This window comes from Ailuropoda melanoleuca, chromosome 4 (genome assembly GCF_002007445.2).
Source record: "Ailuropoda melanoleuca isolate Jingjing chromosome 4, ASM200744v2, whole genome shotgun sequence".
In the NCBI taxonomy this organism is placed as follows: domain Eukaryota; kingdom Metazoa; phylum Chordata; class Mammalia; order Carnivora; family Ursidae; genus Ailuropoda; species Ailuropoda melanoleuca.
In genome coordinates this window covers 107,794,818-107,815,050 of record NC_048221.1, presented here as the reverse complement: position 1 = coordinate 107,815,050, position 20,233 = coordinate 107,794,818, and the positions used below count along the sequence as shown (strand labels likewise).

At 51.2% G+C, this 20,233-nt stretch overlaps 1 protein-coding gene across 1 annotated transcript; it reads right to left on the bottom strand.

Moving 5' to 3' along the window:
* Nucleotides 1–6,507: 6,507 nt before the first annotated feature.
* On the bottom strand, nt 6,508–20,227 carry LOC117801786. Its single transcript, XM_034657287.1, has 7 exons — nt 19,618–20,227; nt 17,451–19,326; nt 17,054–17,173; nt 13,445–13,630; nt 10,792–10,964; nt 7,883–8,000; nt 6,508–6,778 (listed from the first exon to the last, which is right to left on the bottom strand). The coding sequence occupies exons 1-7, from the start codon at nt 20,001–20,003 to the stop codon at nt 6,593–6,595; spliced, it is 3,045 nt and encodes a 1,014-aa protein (XP_034513178.1). The 5' UTR covers nt 20,004–20,227; the 3' UTR covers nt 6,508–6,592.
* Between the last annotated feature and the right edge of the window lie 6 nt (nt 20,228–20,233).

The window sequence follows — 20,233 nt, the reverse complement described above, 5'->3', positions numbered from 1 at the left end:
ATGCAGCTCTAGCTATCACGCTGCCTCTCACTGCCTTAAAAGCCCTCCGGGATTTCCCTTATCTGCCCAAGAAGTCCGAACTCTGCGGCTTAGCAGTAGTCCAGGCTCTTTTCCCCGTGCCTTCCCCCCTCTGGCTGTCAACCACTGGGTCGGCAGAGAACGAATTGTTCTCTCTGTGGATGAGCTGAAGTTTGTCCTCTGTTGCACCTTGAGCTCTTTTCCTATTTGCCTCAATCTCCCCGGGGACAAGGGAGGACACAAAGGCTCTGTTCCTCAGCCGGGGTTCCATCAGTAATCACTAGGGGGAGACAGACCGGGATCCCAAATCCGAGGCCTTCCTCCATTCGGGTGGCACACTTCCAGGTCGCACAGCCTTTTCAAAAGTCTACAAAAATGTTTGAGACTTGAAAAAGAATTTCGGTTTCAAAATGTTATAAGAAATCGTAAAGGTGGGGGCGCCTGGGTGGCACAGCGGTTAAGCGTCTGCCTTCGGCTCAGGGCGTGATCCCGGCGTTATGGGTTCGAGCCACATCAGGCTCCTCTGCTATGAGCCTGCTTCTTCCTCTCCCACTCCCCCTGCTTGTGTTCCCTCTCTCACTAGCTGTCTCTATCTCTGTCAAATAAATAAAAAATCTTTAAAAAAAAAAATCGTAAAGGTGAAATGTTTAATTTTGAAAGCAAAGTTATTAAGTATTTTCATACTGTTTATAATGAATAATTATATAAGTATATATTTTACACATACATATAAGCACATCCATAAATAAATGTACACAGACACGCTTAGTGTAAAGGATGGGTGCATTTATGATGCTGGAGTGAGATCTTTAGAAATGAGAGTATTTAAGGCCTATGGAGGTCAACACAGGCTCCTGCTTCCAATCCAGAATCTAAAACCAAGAAATATCCTGGAATAGAGGAAATGGAGTTTATTCTATAAACCTGGAGCTTCACTCTTGTTAATTATGTTTCTATATCTATATCTATATATGCAAGAAAAATGGGGAGTCCATCTGCATAGTTTTCTGTGTTTTGTGCAAGATGTTTAACAGGAAGGTATTTTAGCTAGTTGTGAATAACTCCTATGCTTTATGTATTAGTTCAGCAAATATTAAGCATCTATTCTCTGTCAGGCTCGGTAATAGGCCCTGGGGATTCAGACGCAAATGGGACAGATGGGCTTGGAGTTTACAGCTGAATGGAGGAGCCTAACATTGCCGTGAGCATGTAATTCCAGGGGGCCAAGTGCCAATTCTCAGGGCTGCTGAGTCGCAGGGCGCTTGGAGAAGGACGTGGCTGCAACCGTCCTTCTCTTCCCAGGAGGAACTTGTTTCAGCCCCTTACGGGCAGGACCGCTGAGTCTGATCGCCCTCTGGAGGCCGTGTGGAATAACGGCTCACAGAGAAAGTACCAGATCCATCCCACACACATCTTCCACGAACACGGAAGGCTTGGCGCTCTGTCCTTGGCTTTAGGGGTGAACTGATAGACACACGCACGCACGAGACAGATCCCATCCTGCGGCAAGATTCAACCCGGCTTCACCCCACCCCCGAGTTGGTACCTGTCTCCCTCACCCGCCTTTCCAAAAGCCTCCCCTCCCAAGTGTCTGGAGCCCTGGGAAGGGCTCTCGGCCTCCTCACTGCGACACTGGGGTAGAGTCTGGTGCCTGAGGAGACAAGCCAGTCCTTAAAGTGCTTCGCTCTGACAGCACAGTGGATCTTCAGTAGGGGCTGAAGGCTGGCTCCTCATTCCTGCTCTGCCTTGTGTTTGGGGTGAAGGATATGAAGCCAGAAAGAGACATGAAGTTGCAAATTAGAGGGGTGAAATCGCAACAACGGGGAGCCTGGGTGCTCAGTCCGTGGAGCGTGGAGTGTCTGAACTCATGATCTCAGCTCAGGCCTTCATCTCAGTGTTATGAGTTCAAGCCCTGTTTTGAGCTCCACACTGGGTGTGGAGCCTACTTTAAAATAAAATAAATAAAATGGCAACGATGTGGAGGAAAGAATAGGTGGAGGTGGGATGGAATAAAGGTCCTTTAAAAAAACCCAGCCAGCAAAGGGGAAGACTGCAGAAAGGAGGCCGACGGAGGAGAGAATGTCAAGGAGGAAGAAGTCCCTGGAGTTGGCTGAGTCGAGAACTCAGGGAGACTGAGTTCTGGGAAGAGCCCATTGCATCTGACACATTGGGGAAAAATGACAAACTAAGCCAGATTTTTGAAGAATTGGTGGATGGTAAAGAAACAAAACAGCAGTGATAGACTAATATTTATAGGAACTTGGTCCTGAATAGTAGGAGATCATCCAGGGAATGTTTCTGAAAAAGGGAGACTCAAACATGAGCCAGAGAAAAGGGAGTTCAAAAGATGGCCGAGATAGAGTAACAGACCAGGTCTGTGCACACACACCTGGCCTGAAGGCACGAAATGTACAAAACGAGTCCTCAGTCTTGGACTCTGGGCAGCACGGGATAGACGTCCTTAAGAGACATTGTCTGAATGTCAGGCAAATTCACACTCCTAGTTGCAGATTTCAATATCCCGCCATCAAAATGGATAGAAAAAGTAGAATGAACATCAGGGAGGACATTCTTACCTAGAACATGTGGAACATTTATTAAGATAGACTATAAGCCAGGCCACAAAACAAAGCTCAGAAGATTTAAAAGGATTCAAATAATACAAAGAATGTTTTCTGACCACAAAGGAATCAAATCAGAAATCAAAACAAAAATATCTGAAAATTCTCCCCAAATACTTTGAAGCTAAATAACACCATTGCAAATAATCCATAGGTCAACAAAGAATTCAAAAAGGAAATTAGAATGCATAACGAGAAAGAAAACAATAAAAATTGGAGGATAATCCTAAAGTCGTGCTTAGAAATTAGAGCAGGAAAAGCCTGTATTAGAAAAGAACAGGGGCGCCTGGGTGGCGCAGTCGGTTAGGCGTCCAACTCTTGATTTCTACTCAGATCATGATCTCGGGGTCTTGGGATCAAGCCCCTCATCAGTCTCTGAGCTCAAGCAAGGAGTCTGCTCGTCCCTCTCCCTCTGCCCCCGCCCTCAGCTCATGCTCTCTCTCAAATAATTAAATAAATAAAATCTCTAAAAAGAAAAGAAATGAACCCTACAGAACAATGATTTCCCCTCCCACATTCAGAAACTTGAAAAGGAGAGCAAGTTAAATCCAAAGTCATGAAAAGAAAAATATTAAAGAGAAGGAATCTACGAAGTAGAAAACTGACATCTTAGAAAGTCAATAAAACCAAAAGTTGGTTACTAAAAAAGATACATAACATGGAGAAATGTCTACATCAATCTTTCCGACGACAACATCGGAGGAAATCTTGTGACCTAAGTGTGGCAAGGAGTCCTTGGGAGCTGGGAAGGGACCTCACAGTCACCTTGCTGAAGGAAAGAAGCCCGAGGGGAAAGAGAGAGTGCTAACCACAAGATCCCAGGTTTGTAAAAATCCTAGAGAACGCAAACTAATCTTCACGCAGCAACGCGAGCAGCCCTGGTAGAGACCCCATCCCAGGCTAACACCACCTCGGCTTCCCCATACCCAGAACTCAACCGACCTCCCCAATTCAACCTACAAACCTTCCAGTACCTGGCTTCCTGTACCCCTGGAACTGTGCTCCCTTTGCAATGCCTTAATAAAGGCTTCAGCTGACGGGGCTTGGATGTTTTTCTCCCTCCTTCCACAGTCTATATGTGATGTTCCTTCTAAGCCCAGAAACAGAAGCATTCTTCCCAGGAGGAGATCAGCCAGGGGCCCAGGGGCCCAGGGACAGTCTCCCGGAACCTGGAACACGGCCAGGGCAGCTCTCTGTGAGGCCCAGCCCCGGCCACCTCACCCCTGCCTGACCCACCACATCACCCTGTGTCCCCACAGGCTGATTCAGCCTAAAAGGCCCTCCCCACCCTGGGAAGCTCATCTCACATCAACAGAAAGTCTGACTCGGGGAATACTTCTCAGCCTTTATAAGGCTTCTTCAACCAGGGCTGCTAGTGTTGGAGGCCCTTTTGTGCTGGTTTTTCGCAGGCCCAGCTCATCACAGTCCAGGTTTGAAGTTTCTCGAAGTCTGTGCCTTAGTTTTCTTCTCCACTGCACGCAGAAGGCGGCAACTTCCAATTCTTCTGGGTCTGAGGAAGGTTGTCTCAAGCCCTGGAGGAGAGAGAGGTAATTTTGGGTACCGGGGGACACTGTGCACACTCACTGGAGCTCTTGACCTGTTAGGGGACTCCGCCGAGTGAGGCTGGAGCTGATTTTCTGACATTCGGACCCTAATTTTTCAAGTTAATTTATTTATTTATTAAACTGTACCCCCAATATAGAGCTCGACCCCATGACGCCAAGATCAAGAGTCACATGCTGTTCTGACTGAGCCAGGCCAGGCACCACTGGCCCTAATTTAAAAGAGATCAACGAACTGCGTTTGAAGAGGTCCTCTGACTTAAAGCCCACTCATTCACTCACTCACGAAAAAAGCATAACCGAACAAAGGTCGCCATCGAATGTTCTGAGAATGTAGCCAATTAAAGATTCTCTCTCTACCCCCAAATTCTGCCTCCTTTTGGATCTCGCTTTATTCGTTTTGCTTTATGCAAACTATCCGTGGGTCTTTGACCCGTGGCCTAAGTGGAACCGGGACACCGGTGCACGCTGCCAGGACCCAGCCCCACTCTCGGGTTCTCCAGCACTCAAGCAGCCTGGAGACTGGGCTGTGGGGACCGGCCCCGCCTCGACTGGTGCTGCGGGGTCCGTGGCAGGCTGGGACGGTGGCCAAGCCAGCAGGGAGGGAGAGACACTGCTTCCGAGGGGCCAGGCCTGAGCTTTTCTCTCAGCCTTCTTTATATCCAAGAGACTGGAACCTATAGCTAAAATCTGCACATTTTTCAAATGCTTTCCACTGGGTGTGCCCATTCTATGGACTCTTCGAGCTAATTGGTGCCAAGTTTCCTTCAACTTGACGTGAACATTCCCATTCGATTTACTTAGCACCTCCATGAAGCAGCCCACCATCCTAGGTCTGCAGCTTCACGGAGTCGACTTTTTAAAATGTGAATTCCAGTGCAGTTCACATACAGGGTCTATCAGTCTCAGGGGACCATATGGTGTTCGACACTTCCATACGGCACCCGGGGCTCATCACAGCTGCACGGGGAGTTTACATTTTAACAAGTGTTCCTCTCGGCCCGTGACCCTGAGCCCCGGTCCTGGGCGTGTGTGGTCTCTGCCGGGATGCCGGCTTCTGGGGTCGGCACTCACCCGGAGACTTGCGGCTTCCGTGGTCCTCACCGTCTTGGAGACGGCCCGGAGGAGCTGCCGCGCGTTTTCCAGAAGGAGCTCTTCAGAGGACCTGCTTCTTGCCAGAGACGCCTTTACGCTTGAGCGTTTGCGGGAGGGAAGCAGACAACATCACACCAGGTAAGGCCCGCAATCTCAAATAAATCAGTACCAGAAGGTTCTAAAACGGGCGCCTCTTCCAGAAAGTTGGGAGGCCTTTTTGTCGGGACGATAAAGGCAAAATTTCACGTGTTAAAATAAAACGTATATTTTAACCCTAAGAAAGCATGACTCGTACAGTATCTACAAATTAACGAGGAGTGTGTTTTTAAAGAAAATAACGGAAGAGAAGTAACAGAGCGCATGGCAACATCCACACATGTTGAAGGGAGCTAGGGATTTCGCACGGATTGCATTCAGGACTTCAACGTTCTACTCAAAGATCAGACTGGCGCGTCCTGTGACTTTTGCTTTAAACGGAATGTGACTGGATTTAGTTAGACGAGCTGTTTTCCACAAAGGCAAATAAAGATGTGCAATTTAAGTTCCTTTAACTTTGGTAAAATCTCAGGACTTCCCACAGGCTGTCGAAGATTGAGAGCTTGATGACTATACCCGTGTTCATCGTGCCTGTTTTCCTTCCGTATTTCAGATGCAGTGACATCTTACAGCGTTGCTGACATTGGAAGGACTGTCCCTCCCGGGGTTTGCCACGGCCCAGAGAGAGTAAATGACCCGCTGGCCCGGACTCAGGCAAACCAGCCCACGCCCCGAATACCTCCTTTGTGGGTGGCGCTCACCCTGGGGCCACAGCCCTCATCGCCCTAGGGCCAGGTACCAATTAGAGACCATCTCTACGCTCCAGGGCCCCTTGAAAATACTCACTCTAGCCTCTCCTAACCCTGTTTGCCTCCTTCCCCTGCCTTGCCCATTCCTTCCCACAAAAACCCCAATAAAGGCTTTCGTCGCATTTCTCCCTTGNTCAGCTGACGGGGCTTGGATGTTTTTCTCCCTCCTTCCACAGTCTATACGTGATGTTCCTTATAAGCCCAGAAACAGAAGCATTCTTCCCAGGAGGAGATCAGCCAGGGGCCCAGGGGCCCAGGGACAGTCTCCCAGAACCTGGAACATGGCCAGGGCAGCTCTCTGTGAGGCCCAGCCCCGGCCACCTCACCCCTGCCTGACCCACCACATCACCCTGTGTCCCCACAGGCTGATTCAGCCTAAAAGGCCCTCCCCACCCTGGGAAGCTCATCTCACATCAACAGAAAGTCTGACTCGGGGAATACTTCTCAGCCTTTATAAGGCTTCTTCAACCAGGGCTGCTAGTGTTGGAGGCCCTTTTGTGCTGGTTTTTCGCAGGCCCAGCTCATCACAGTCCAGGTTTGAAGTTTCTCGAAGTCTGTGCCTTAGTTTTCTTCTCCACTGCACGCAGAAGGCGGCAACTTCCAATTCTTCTGGGTCTGAGGAAGGTTGTCTCAAGCCCTGGAGGAGAGAGAGGTAATTTTGGGTACCGGGGGACACTGTGCACACTCACTGGAGCTCTTGACCTGTTAGGGGACTCCGCCGAGTGAGGCTGGAGCTGATTTTCTGACATTCGGACCCTAATTTTTCAAGTTTATTTATTTATTTATTAAACTGTACCCCCAATATAGAGCTCGACCCCATGACGCCAAGATCAAGAGTCACATGCTGTTCTGACTGAGCCAGGCCAGGCACCACTGGCCCTAATTTAAAAGAGATCAACGAACTGCGTTTGAAGAGGTCCTCTGACTTAAAGCCCACTCATTCACTCACTCACGAAAAAAGCATAACCGAACAAAGGTCGCCATCGAATGTTCTGAGAATGTAGCCAATTAAAGATTCTCTCTCTACCCCCAAATTCTGCCTCCTTTTGGATCTCGCTTTATTCGTTTTGCTTTATGCAAACTATCCGTGGGTCTTTGACCCGTGGCCTAAGTGGAACCGGGACACCGGTGCACGCTGCCAGGACCCAGCCCCACTCTCGGGTTCTCCAGCACTCAAGCAGCCTGGAGACTGGGCTGTGGGGACCGGCCCCGCCTCGACTGGTGCTGCGGGGTCCGTGGCAGGCTGGGACGGTGGCCAAGCCAGCAGGGAGGGAGAGACACTGCTTCCGAGGGGCCAGGCCTGAGCTTTTCTCTCAGCCTTCTTTATATCCAAGAGACTGGAACCTATAGCTAAAATCTGCACATTTTTCAAATGCTTTCCACTGGGTGTGCCCATTCTATGGACTCTTCGAGCTAATTGGTGCCAAGTTTCCTTCAACTTGACGTGAACATTCCCATTCGATTTACTTAGCACCTCCATGAAGCAGCCCACCATCCTAGGTCTGCAGCTTCACGGAGTCGACTTTTTAAAATGTGAATTCCAGTGCAGTTCACATACAGGGTCTATCAGTCTCAGGGGACCATATGGTGTTCGACACTTCCATACGGCACCCGGGGCTCATCACAGCTGCACGGGGAGTTTACATTTTAACAAGTGTTCCTCTCGGCCCGTGACCCTGAGCCCCGGTCCTGGGCGTGTGTGGTCTCTGCCGGGATGCCGGCTTCTGGGGTCGGCACTCACCCGGAGACTTGCGGCTTCCGTGGTCCTCACCGTCTTGGAGACGGCCCGGAGGAGCTGCCGCGCGTTTTCCAGAAGGAGCTCTTCAGAGGACCTGCTTCTTGCCAGAGACGCCTTTACGCTTGAGCGTTTGCGGGAGGGAAGCAGACAACATCACACCAGGTAAGGCCCGCAATCTCAAATAAATCAGTACCAGAAGGTTCTAAAACGGGCGCCTCTTCCAGAAAGTTGGGAGGCCTTTTTGTCGGGACGATAAAGGCAAAATTTCACGTGTTAAAATAAAACGTATATTTTAACCCTAAGAAAGCATGACTCGTACAGTATCTACAAATTAACGAGGAGTGTGTTTTTAAAGAAAATAACGGAAGAGAAGTAACAGAGCGCATGGCAACATCCACACATGTTGAAGGGAGCTAGGGATTTCGCACGGATTGCATTCAGGACTTCAACGTTCTACTCAAAGATCAGACTGGCGCGTCCTGTGACTTTTGCTTTAAACGGAATGTGACTGGATTTAGTTAGACGAGCTGTTTTCCACAAAGGCAAATAAAGATGTGCAATTTAAGTTCCTTTAACTTTGGTAAAATCTCAGGACTTCCCACAGGCTGTCGAAGATTGAGAGCTTGATGACTATACCCGTGTTCATCGTGCCTGTTTTCCTTCCGTATTTCAGATGCAGTGACATCTTACAGCGTTGCTGACATTGGAAGGACTGTCCCTCCCGGGGTTTGCCACGGCCCAGAGAGAGTAAATGACCCGCTGGCCCGGACTCAGGCAAACCAGCCCACGCCCCGAATACCTCCTTTGTGGGTGGCGCTCACCCTGGGGCCACAGCCCTCATCGCCCTAGGGCCAGGTACCAATTAGAGACCATCTCTACGCTCCAGGGCCCCTTGAAAATACTCACTCTAGCCTCTCCTAACCCTGTTTGCCTCCTTCCCCTGCCTTGCCCATTCCTTCCCACAAAAACCCCAATAAAGGCTTTCGTCGCATTTCTCCCTTGCTCCCTCTGCCTTTTGACCAACCCTACTGCTTCCCTCTGCGGCCCTGTGTGGCCGGCCAAGCCCGCTGCTCCTAGGGACCTTCTTCCTCCACGCCAGTCTTTTCCACATTTCCACGTCTTGCCGTACTTGATGGAAACAAATCCCAAGTACCCTTACCACAGTACCCAGAACTGAAATGCTAAAATTAATCGCAGCTCCTGCATCCTAAGCAGAAAGGGTTGAGTAGCTAGCCTTGAGGTGATCATGTACCTGAAATATTATTTCCCAGAGAACAGTAGCCACATCTTATGTCTAAAGAATTGTTTAAAAAAATTCGCATACCCTGGTCTTGGCCATGTTATCTTTATGGCTCCCAGCAACTGATCATAGTTTTAACCATCATGCTTTCCCATAACATAAGAATATTATGAATACAGGTTTGCTACTGACAAATGAGCCCGTGCGGGTGTTGGGAGACTCGGGTTGAAATGAAACCATCCCATGCCTGCATTAGGATGTTATCCCCACGAAAGCTGCTATAAGGAGACAATGAACAAAAAGTGCTCAACTCCAGAGTCTGGGCATATTAAATGAATAAACCTATTTTTTTAAGGTTTATATATTTGTTTTTATTTTTTTTTAAAGATTTTATTTATTTATGTGACAGAGAGACAGCCAGCGAGAGAGGGAACACAGCAGGGGAGTGGGAGAGGAAGAAGCAGGCTCCCAGCGGAGGAGCCTGATGTGGGGCTCGATCCCATAACCCCGGGATCACGCCCCGAGCCGAAGGCAGACGCTTAACGACCACGCTACCCAGGCGCCCCTATATATTTGTTTTTAAAAGGAGGAGCCTGATGTGGGGCTCGATCCCATAACCCCGGGATCACGCCCCGAGCCGAAGGCAGACGCTTAACGACCACGCTACCCAGGCGCCCCTATATATTTGTTTTTAAAAGGGGGGGGGCGATGTGGCAGAGGGAGAGGGAGAGACAGCCTCAAGCAGACTCCCCTCTGACCCTCGATCTCACCCCCCTGAGACTACGACCTGAGCCGAAACCAAAAGTCGGACGCTTAGCCAACTGTGCCACCCAGGCACCCCAATAAATCTTTTTTTTTAAATTGTTTAAGTATTATTTATTTAAGTAACCTCTACACTCACCGTGGGGCTCAAACTCACAACCCCAAGATCAAGAGTCACGTGCTCTTCCGACTGAGCCAGCCAGGCGCCCTAAACGAGTAAATCTTAGTAAGCTTTGTACTGGTAGGGTTTCCCTTAGGCCGATGACGTTCACAGTGATTTCACGTAATTCATGTGTTTCTAGACAACTGATTTTTGGGTTAGATAGGATTAGTATGAAAACAAACAGAGAACTAATGCTCAAAATTTAAACATGATTACAAAGTCGAGCTCAGTCATTTCTGTTTCTGGATGAGCTCTGATGTGAAGTGAGCACGGGAGGCCCCCTGGAGCAGGTGCACGGTGCCGTGAAGGGAGGGGGTGCCTTGCAGGCAAACAGAAGTTCTGATGTGTTTGATTTTTATTTATTTTTTATTGTTTTATTTTTATTTATTTATTTTTTTGTATTTGATTTTTAAACATTCCTTATGGTTAATTTTTGTTCACACCTCCTCCGGAACTAGTTTTGCATGTCACATCTCTTTGTTTCTTATGTATATTGCCAGATACACTATTTTTGGGATAAAAGGAGACATGACAGTGACTAAAAATGTGTTTTTTTGTCCTCTGTAATAATTCTCTATATTTTCAACATCTGTTTCATATTCTCAAAATAAATGTAGACTCTTGGAGGAAACATTTAAAAAAGTATACCAAAAAAATAAAATAAGAAAAGATCTGTCCCAGCCGGAGCCCTCCCTCTGGTTCCTGGGAAAGCAGAGCACAGCAGTTGCCACAGAAGCCGTGTCCTACCTGGAGATGATGCGTAGCTGGTTGCTCATGGTTTGAATCTGCTCTACCACAGACAATAGCTCCTGGGAACATCTTTGATCTACGCAGTTCTTAGCAATAATGCGGATAAATCTGGCGAAGTTTTGTCCAGAAGTCGCAATGTTCCTAGCGGAGGTAATGAGTTGATCTTTGGTCTGTATCATAGAAAAGAAAGAGCTATAAGTCGATAAACAGTGTCCCCCCAGGTTTTCCCTAAGAAATCAGTGGCAAACTGTAAAGCATCCAATGGAGGTGTCTGGGTGGCTCAGTCGATTAAGCGGCTAACTTTTGGTTTCAGCTCAAGTCATGATCTCAGGGTTGTGAGACTGAGCCCCGTGTCAGGCTCCACGCTCAGCTTGGGGTCTGCTTGGGATTCTCTCCCCCTCTCCCTCTACCCCTCCCCCTGCTCACACTCACTTGCACCCTCTCTCTCTCTAAATAAAAATAAATAAAAATCTTTTTTAAAAAACCTATAAAACATCTGAAACTTGTTTGGCACAAGGTGCGTCAGCCCCAGAATGAACAAATTTTAGCTTCGTCTAAAACCGTGATCTCCTGAACCTCCTCCAAAGGCTTCAGGACCAGCCACGCAGAGGCTCACTCTCCCGAAAACCAGCAGAATGCAGCAGTCCGCACCCAGGCTTCTGCGGGGCGACTGCTGAAGAGAAGGCAGCCCAGCCTCCTGGTGGTGCTCTAGCCCTTTTCCCACAGGAGCCGTGGCCTGCACTGGCTCGGGGTGAGTTTTCAGCAGACCCAGGGCCGAGATGAGGCCCCCAAGAAGGGCCAGGTATGGGGAACATCCAGGCTGAAAGAGATCTCCTCTGGAGCAAAGGTGCAAAGGACTACAGTCCCATGCAGAGCTTCCTAGCTGGGAAACGATCATTAGCGGGCTGGAGAGAGAAAACAGAACTTTTATGCAAAATCTTAAACACAATGGTGAACGCTAAAGCAACTAGTACAGATAAAAGACGGACAAGCTCTTTGTCTCTGCCGGCTCTCTCGACGCACAAAATGTGGATTTAATGACCTGATTTCAGAATCACTGGTCTTTAGGACAAGAATGAAGATACTAAGAGAATAGGGAAGAGGAAAGTGAGAGACTCTTCACATTTTCCTGTGGGTACACAATATGGTACACATTACTGTCACAGTTCTCTAATCCGGATCATGACTAGGGAATGGCTATGGTTCTCTGCGGGCCCATAGAAGGTGTTTGACAAATATCTGTTGAGCAAACAAAGATCTGAGATGCCACGATGCTGTGAAAAGCCTACAGTAAGATCACCTCGTGTGTGAAGGGGAAGGGCTCCACTGAAGGGACACTTTCTTCCAATCTTCCCACCCTCCTCCTTGTTTCCTCCAGCTCCATCCCAGCCTCTGGGCTGAAGCGTGGCTCACGTGGCTGGTTCTAGATTAACGTCATGGGATCTGACGTTCTGCTTCAGGAAGCCCTAGGTCTCCCACTCCTGGGCTGCCAGTTTCCCCCTCACCAGCTATTTTCAACTCTCTGATTGACTTTGGTGGTTAAAATCTGGAAGGTATTAACACTGAGATTTGGGAGGTTTATGGGAGAATTCTTCAGAGGCACTCCACCTTCCCAGGCACCAGCCTCACTAGCAAAGATTATCATTTGACTGTTCTTTTGCCATTTCCCCTCATGTGTACATTTCCCCAGTGAGCTCCATGGGGTGGAGGGTTAGCATACTCCTAGGCCCTCAGCCACATGGCACTGCCAGCACCCAAGTCCCATATAAATGAGAACATCCGAGATGTCTGGAAAGAAAATGGGAGTCAGCAAGAAGGTACCACTCCCCCTTCTGAGGTAATGATGCCTGGGGTAGTCAGTGAGAAAGTGGCTGGTTGAACTGGGCAGGGCAATGAAAGGTCTGAGTCTGGGGTGTGGTGAGGGCTGCTGGGTTTGAATCTAGAAGAGGGCTAAAGAGAATTAGAACAGCCACACACGACTGAAGTTGGCCTCCAGAAGCCAGAGGAAAGCAGCCCCCTTCCCCTCAGGCTGTGCCGGCCCGAATGGCTATCTATCGGGAGGTTGCTGCTCTGTTACTTCTATTTGGGGGCATTTTTAAAAAATATTTTATTTATTTATTTGAGAGAGGAAGAGCAAGAGAGCACAAGCAGGGGGAGCGACCGAGAGAGAGAGAGAGAAGCAGACTCCTCCCTGAGCAGGGAGCCCGACGTGGGACTCGATGCCAGCACCCTGAGATCATGACCTGAGTGGAAGGCAGACACTTAACCGACTGAGCCACCCAGGCGCCCCTACTTGGGGGGAAATTTTAAAGATGTAAATAGCCCTCTTCAGTTCCGATCCTTTCGGGATATGAAGGAGTCCTTGGTTTCAGTGAGTTGCAGTTTCTGACAAATTACATTCCTGGTGTAATAAGAGCAAAACTTCATGGCTGAGCCCAAAAGAGGAGGGGCAGAGGGAAGGGAACTCTAGGGTGCACCGGATAGAGAAAGGAGAGAGCACGTTAAAACCCTGTGTGCCCATCAGCCCGGAGCGTGGCCCTTGCTTTCCAGGAGCTGCCCCGCCTGGTCTGTCCCAGCTCCCACAGGCACGTAGGGGGTTCGCTGCCCCCATGGCGCCCAGCCCTTCCACCACCGCGGAAGGCCAAGTTACCAAGATGCGTCCTCCCCTTCTCAGACTCTGGGCCATCAGGAGCACCTCTGTGGCCATCTCGCGGGTCATCTGGATGATTCTGCTCCCTCTGTCTGCGCCGCCATCCTCCGGGAGCCGCTGGTCTGGCTCAGGGCCCAGCCAGGCCAGGGGACCCGGGGAGCTGGATGTGGGGCTGCCAGGCTGCTCCTGCAAGAGCACAGGGAACAGCTAATGAGACTCCAGCTCTTGGGCCTTCCCACTGCTGTGCGGATGGCAAGGGCCCCCTCACCACTTTATAAAGAAGAATGGGAGTCAAGAGGCCTTCCTGATTCCCCACGTGCCCGCAGCCCGAGGAGGTTTTCTCCAAGTACGCAGGGAAATGGTGAATCCCTATTACTCGGTGCTTTATTCATCCAGAACTTGCGTAAACTGGAACCTGGCATGCTCAGATCCCTGTATGGTTCCAACATCCCCTTCTCTCCCTCTGTCAAGTGTCAGGCCTTACACGGGAGAGGGGAGACTCTCAGCATCTCGAGGAAATTTGGGAAGCCTTGAATGTTCTAACTCTGGGGCCCCAGACACTTTCTCACCAATCATTCCATGTGAAAGGACTTCATAGTTCTGATAAGAATGATTAGGAAGATTCTCCCATGAATGTGTGATTTTCAAGTGAGAAAAAGAGCTACCATGGGCACCCAGAAGTGAGGGGGCACTCACAGCTACGACAGGTTTTTGTTTTTTTTTTTAATTGGACCCTTCGTGGAACCTCCCCTCAGCCTTTTCCAGACTCTGAGATTGAGAAGTTGTTCTGGCTTAGAGCCAAATCCAATAACAGAGGATCAAGACTGGCCTGGATGTCTCTCCACCCCACCTACCAGATCCTGAGCTCCTGAGGGCAGGGGTGTAGGTGGGCAGGGAAGAGGGTGGGAGGGACCTCCGGGCCTGCCCCCAGCCCTCCTTCTTCCCCAGTACCCCAGGGATAGAACTGATAGATGTCATGGTTGGAAAATATGAGGTCGTGAACATGATAATAAATTCTATCCAAATTGGAAGATATAAGTTCCTGATTCTATTTGGTCCAAAGTTGTAAATGTAGCAAATATTTAAGCAAAGGAGGAATGGAAATCAAAGGATAACTGTCCCAGGCCTGTGGAGAGACCTGCCCATGACCCTTGCACCCCCACCTTGGTAGGTGGCTACGTTCCGTCTTTGCCACACTCCCCGCCGCCAAGCACACAGGAAGGGGTCTAAAGCTAATGGCGTGGAACCAGGAGACCGACCATCCGAGGAAGGCCTGGGTGAATCGTATGCTTCTGGCTGTTGCTATAGAGCTCAGGTGGGTGTGGAAGTAAGACGTTTCCACGGGACAGACGAGGGGCGTGAGTCTGCGGCCAGGAGACCACAGAGGACAAGATCCAGGCGACCTGCCCTGGGGTCTGGGTGCTCCAGAGCCGAGCATTTGGCCCCAAGCTTGGCCCAGGAGGAAGCAGAGGTAACAGCTGCCACGGCTGTGGGAAGCGTCCTGACGTCTCAGGCTCAACTCAGAAGCTGTCGAGCTATGGAAAACAGCAACCGGCCAGGTGGGGGGCGGACGAGGCACAGAGGTCCACAGTGAAGGCTTAGGCTCTGGCTGCTTTCCTCTCCAACCATAAAGTGTTCACTTTCAAACTAGGGGCAGATCTCAGCACAGGCACGGGGAGGCCCTCTGGGCCCGAGCCCACCTCAGGGCTTTTATTGCCTGGAGAGCCCTTCCCATCCTCAGGGACAAGACAGATCCCCTGCTTCCTTTGAAACGCAACTCAAGACTGCCCTCCTCTTAGGAGACGTCTAGAACATCTGTTTCATCCCTTCCACGACCATTTTGCCCCACACGTGGACTGCTTCTGCCCTTGTAGGCTGTCTCTAGCATCGTCGCAAGCATTCAAAACCGCTTACTGTGCACTGCGATGGCCCAGAGACTGTGCTCGGTGTGAAGGATCAAAAGACAAGTACGACTGAGTCCCTGAACGCTAGTAACGGAGAGTGAGGCCTTCTGTGCTCGTGTGTACTGAGGAATCGTCTCACTTTGCCATCGTTTCGTGTGGCTTCTTCAATTAAAGAATTCCCTGCCCTCTGAAAACTGTTCGTCAGCCTTCTTTTGGACAGGCTGGGGTGTCCCCTGAATGCTGGGAGGGGCGGGCTTTTCTGAAGAGGGACCAAATTACACCGAGGCCCTCAGGTTGCCCAGAAGGGGCCTTGGAGTATGTGAGAAGAAGGGAAAGAATCCACCTGAGACTGAGACTCAACCACAGTGACTGCAAACAAGGGCAAAAATGGCAAATGTGCGATTTGGGGTCCTTGAGTCAAGGGTTAAGAAAGGAGGAAATATTCTTTTCAACTCATGTCCCACATTCAGCTGTCAGGGACTTCAAGCATCCAAAGCCAGACATGTCTCCAGGCTCTTCAGTAAGGAAAGAGGCCTAGCACTGTGTGTGGCGGTCTCCTTACCGGGAATAAAGAACTTCCACTTGTGACTTCCAAGTGCCTGGAAGATGCATGAGCCCCTTCCCAAACCCACGTCCTCCCTCAGCAGGTGCTGTCAGGCGCTCACTGTTCGAGGTGCTGTTCTGGGCTGGACGGAAGGTGTGTCTCCGTCCCCCAGGAGCCCCAAGGAGTGGGACAGTGGAGCAAGTACCATGGATGGGGGTTCTCCCTTTTCTGCAGTCCCTCATATCGGGGGGGGGTGGGCCCTTGAGGCAGAGCCACTGTCCCTATTGGGATGATGTGGCGAGGACAGTGCTTCCTCCAGGATAGGAACTGCGGAACTTGAGGCCTTGCCCTTCACCCTGGGGAAACCAGACTCCAACTGGAGAGATGACGCCCCTTCATGGACAGGAGTGGCGATGAAGGCTGAACGGGCTTGCTGTTCTCGCCATCCCAGGCGTCAGACCTGGGCGGCCAGCCTCCCCACCCTGGCACAGTTGTGCGAAATGCTTCTGACAGGAGGTTTTGACAAGAAGGGGCTGCATCAGGGGAACTAATAGAAAGAGAATGTCAGGAGGTGGCATCAAGTAAGTGTCAGAAAGACTGTACAGAGAAACAGATAAGGAGGAGCCTGCACGATATCGACTTCGTGAGACCGACAGCCACGGAGCAAGGTGAGCCTAGAAGACAGCTGGAATCTGAGGCAAGAGGCCTTACGCTGTGGGGGAAAGGCACTGTGCCTGCTCTCCTCCCAGCTACTTTGGGAAGAGGGTCCCCTCCCATCGTCATGACCTTTTGGGGAGAAAAAGGAGGTAGAGTAAGGGGATGGAGGCACATGGTCTGGTCAGCTTTGCCTTGGGAGAAGACCTAGGGAAGGGTTTGGGAAGCCAAGCATAAGGTCATGAAAGGGATAGACAAAGTTGTGCATAAAACTCCGGGCTGAGCACGCCTGCTGGGGAATTTCTTGGGCACTGCCAACCTACTGTACCTCCCGCTGACTTTGGTCACAGCTGGTGTAAGTAAATCAAATGTTTGGGCGCCCCAGGGCTGACTGTCCTGTCTGGTGCCCCGGAAGGAAAGGACTATGGGTGGAAGGTGTGCAACACACCCAGCACCCTTCCAATAAATCTTTCTTTTTGCCTTGGCTGCTTCCAGTTGGATCCCTACCATTTGCCGACAAAAGAATCTCGACCGGGGCAGGGAGGTAACATCACAGAGGTCGAGGTGGCATAAGGCAACCTCACCCACAGGAGGGGTGCTGTCGGTCACAGCAAGCGGAACCACTTCCTGCCGGGGCAACGGGGAAAAGCTTCACAGATGTCAATAATGACAGCCACCACTTAGAGGACACTTCCCATGTACGTCCAGGCAAGTGTGAGTACTTTACATGGAAGCTTTCATTACCCTCTGCCAGAAGAGTATCCATGTTCCTATTTCCTAGACTAGAATCTTGAAGCCCAGCATAGCTCAGAAGTGTCACTGAGGTCTCAGAGCTAGGAAATGCTGGAGGCAGGCACAGCCCCGGGCAGTGTGATTCCGGATCTCAGACTCCCAAAGGCTTCACTGTGCTGCCGGCCAGATGTGAATTACACATGTGGGCACCAAGACAGCTTTTTCTGGAACTTGGCAGTGGCCTTTGGTTACTAGGAAGAGGGCTGTGGTGAGGGAGGAGTAAAGATGCTGACTGCCCTACCGTGTCCAGGTCTGCTGCGATTGTTCCGAAAATGGCTGGGCCAGCCGCACAGGTCCCTACTGAGCTCCCTGGGCTGTTTTGGGGGGCAGCACCCTGAGAATCCACACTGCTCCCTGCAGCAGCTTCTGATGCATGCTCCTCACAGTGGAGCTGGGCCCGGGTCCGGGCAGGGTTCTGTTCGTCCCTGGACTTCATCACCGCTGTCTCCTCACTGGGCTTCAGGCACTGGGCCAGGAGTCTCCAGGCCTTGGTGTGACCACCCTTCCAGGCCTGGAGCTGGGCCATGGCATGATGGGCCTTGGCTGCCCACTCCCACTGAAGCCAGTCCAGGGTGTGCGTTCTCCACTCCTCTGGGTGTTCTTGGAGCACTGGGACCCTCTGGGCCACCTCCTTGGTGAGGACGAGAATGCTCTCCAGAGCCATAAAAAGGTCTTTCTGGCAGGGTCCAGACTCCTGACTTCCTGCCACGATTCCCTGTGCAGCTTGGATACCAGACACCATTCTTTCCAGGGAGCTTTCTGGCCTGGTCTGAGGTCCTTTACGGACAGGGAGCCTTGGACAGAAGGCATCTTGGAAGGCACGTTCATAGTCGGCATTGATGACGCTGAGGTGGCCAGTCAGGGCCTTGGCTCGAAAGGAGAGCTCCAAGCAGAGAAGTTCAAAGCGTGTGGACAGGCTCGGAGATGGTTTGGGGGAGGAGGCCAGGATTTCTGCCACATCCAGCAGAGCATCTGTGAGCACGTGAATTTCCCTGCACAAAAAGGAGACCTCACCTTTTACCCGCACATCCCCGCACAGGAGGCTAGAGAGCCTGGCAGCCTCCTGTAGCCTCTGAGAACCATCTGCTACCTGGGCCAACCCTTCCTGCAGTCCCTGCTGGTCCTTCACAGCCTGTTGCAGGGGCAGTAAGAACAGGCTTTGTTTCCTGCTGAGTCCCTTCATGCACTGAAGTAGGCCTTGGACAGCCACTGACCATAGAAGGCACCCACCCTCAATGCTCTCCTCCCACGACTCAGGGGCTTGGAGGCCTTCAGCAGCCAGAATCTTGTCCAACAGCTGTTTAGAATGGGTCTCCACCTCCTCCAATCTGCCTTGCATTTGTAAAAGTGCTTCTGGATGCCCAGTGGAGGCAGGGTCCTGCTTATCCCAATCCACAGGCCCACTTTTGGCTGCTAGTTGAACCACGGAGGCTAAGTCCTGCTGCAGCTCCATGAACGCTGCCATGTTCCCTGGAAGATCCACTGCTGGGTTGTGACAAAACAGCTGCTGACACAGAGGGTACCAGTCACCAGCCCTGGCCACCAAACCCTGGCCAGTTTCCCTGGGTCTCCCAGACAGCTGGAGAGTCACTTCCAGAAGCCCATCGCTTCTAGCAGTGGTGCAATGTGCTATCTCCCTTGCTAGGTCAATAACAGAACGTGCTAGTGTTGGGATTTCTTGGAGTCCAAGCATCCTCTCTGACCCCAGTGGCCCCTCCCCAGCCAGGGCCTCCTGAGGTCCATCCACGGCTGCATCCTGCTCCTGCAAGTTGGTGTTAGCTGAGGTCACTACCTGGTGGCTCTGGCTCTCTGCAGCAAGGATGAGTTTGCTGGTGGCGGGTGGCGGAGAGTCCCTCCTCTGTGGATGGATGTCAGGAATCAAGGGGCAGGAAAGATTGTCCCTTGGTGGAGAGGAGGTACCCGACTTGCTTTTCTCCACCCCAGCTTCCCCCTGGTGTTTCAGTGCGGGAGCTGTAGAGTCCTGAAGGCTGGGGAGAAAAAAATTAGGTCGTCCCTTAGCAGTGTCAACCCTTTGGACCTGGTCCCGAAGAGGGCTGAGGATATGTGGGTGATTAGTCCCATCCAGCCCCTCTTGGATGCTCTGGGCTGAGGAGATCAGATGTTTTGCCATGGTTAGAAATGCATCTGTGTCCTGAGTGCTGTGCCCACCCGAACAGCACTCAGCAGCTGCACTCAAGAACAGTGAAGACTGCTCCAGCTGCTGGATCAGGCCTCTCAGGCCATTCCGGAAAAGGGGATCTCGGTGTTGGTCCACATACCTGCTCATCACCTGCGCTATGTGTGTGGCTCGACCCTGTAAATATGCCACGAGTCTGGGAAGCTCTCCGGAATCTCCACTCCTCAAAGCCCATGTAAAGAAGTCTACGTGGTTGATCATTTCCTGAATGGACACACTCAGGAACTCAGGAATATCGAGAACGTCATCGAAGCATGCCAACAGGCCTTCAGATGCCCTGGTCCATGCCTGAAGCAGGGCCTGCAAGGCGGCAGGGCTCCAGTCCAGATCAGACCGTTGGGGGCTTTGTGAAAAAAGTTGTTGCACTCTGACCACAAGCGCCCAAAGGCCTGTCATGGTGACCTCCATGTCTTCGCCAGTTTGTTGTCGGGGGCAGCAAACCAAGACCAAGTGAGCCACTCTCAGCATCTGCTTGGCCTGGTCACGGAAAGCAGCAAGGAAAAGCCGGAGTTTCTCTGACAAGGCCTCGCCATCGCACGGGGAGCCGACTGGGCGAGCGGCCAAGGCGGCCTGGACCAGTCTTTGAAGGGGTCTTTGCGTGTCGGTGAACGTGTCCAGGATCTGGCGCAGCAGCCCGGCCCGGACTCCCTGGGCGAGGGCGTCGGTGGCGGCCTGCAGCGCCGCGCGCTCCCGCCCCG

What these genes read in the sequence shown, in the direction of transcription:
- LOC117801786 (XM_034657287.1), bottom strand. Translation starts at nt 20,003, where the DNA reads ATGCTGAGAGTGGCTCACTTGGTCTTGGTTTGCTGCCCCCGACAACAA. An exon ending in ATAGCGCAGGTGATGAGCAG is followed by an intron (nt 19,327 to 19,617) that starts GTATGTGGACCA and finishes TTTTCTCCCCAG; the next exon opens with CCTTCAGGACTCTACAGCTC. An exon ending in GAAGGGGAGGACGCATCTTG is followed by an intron (nt 10,965 to 13,444) that starts GTAACTTGGCCT and finishes TCTATGATACAG; the next exon opens with ACCAAAGATCAACTCATTAC.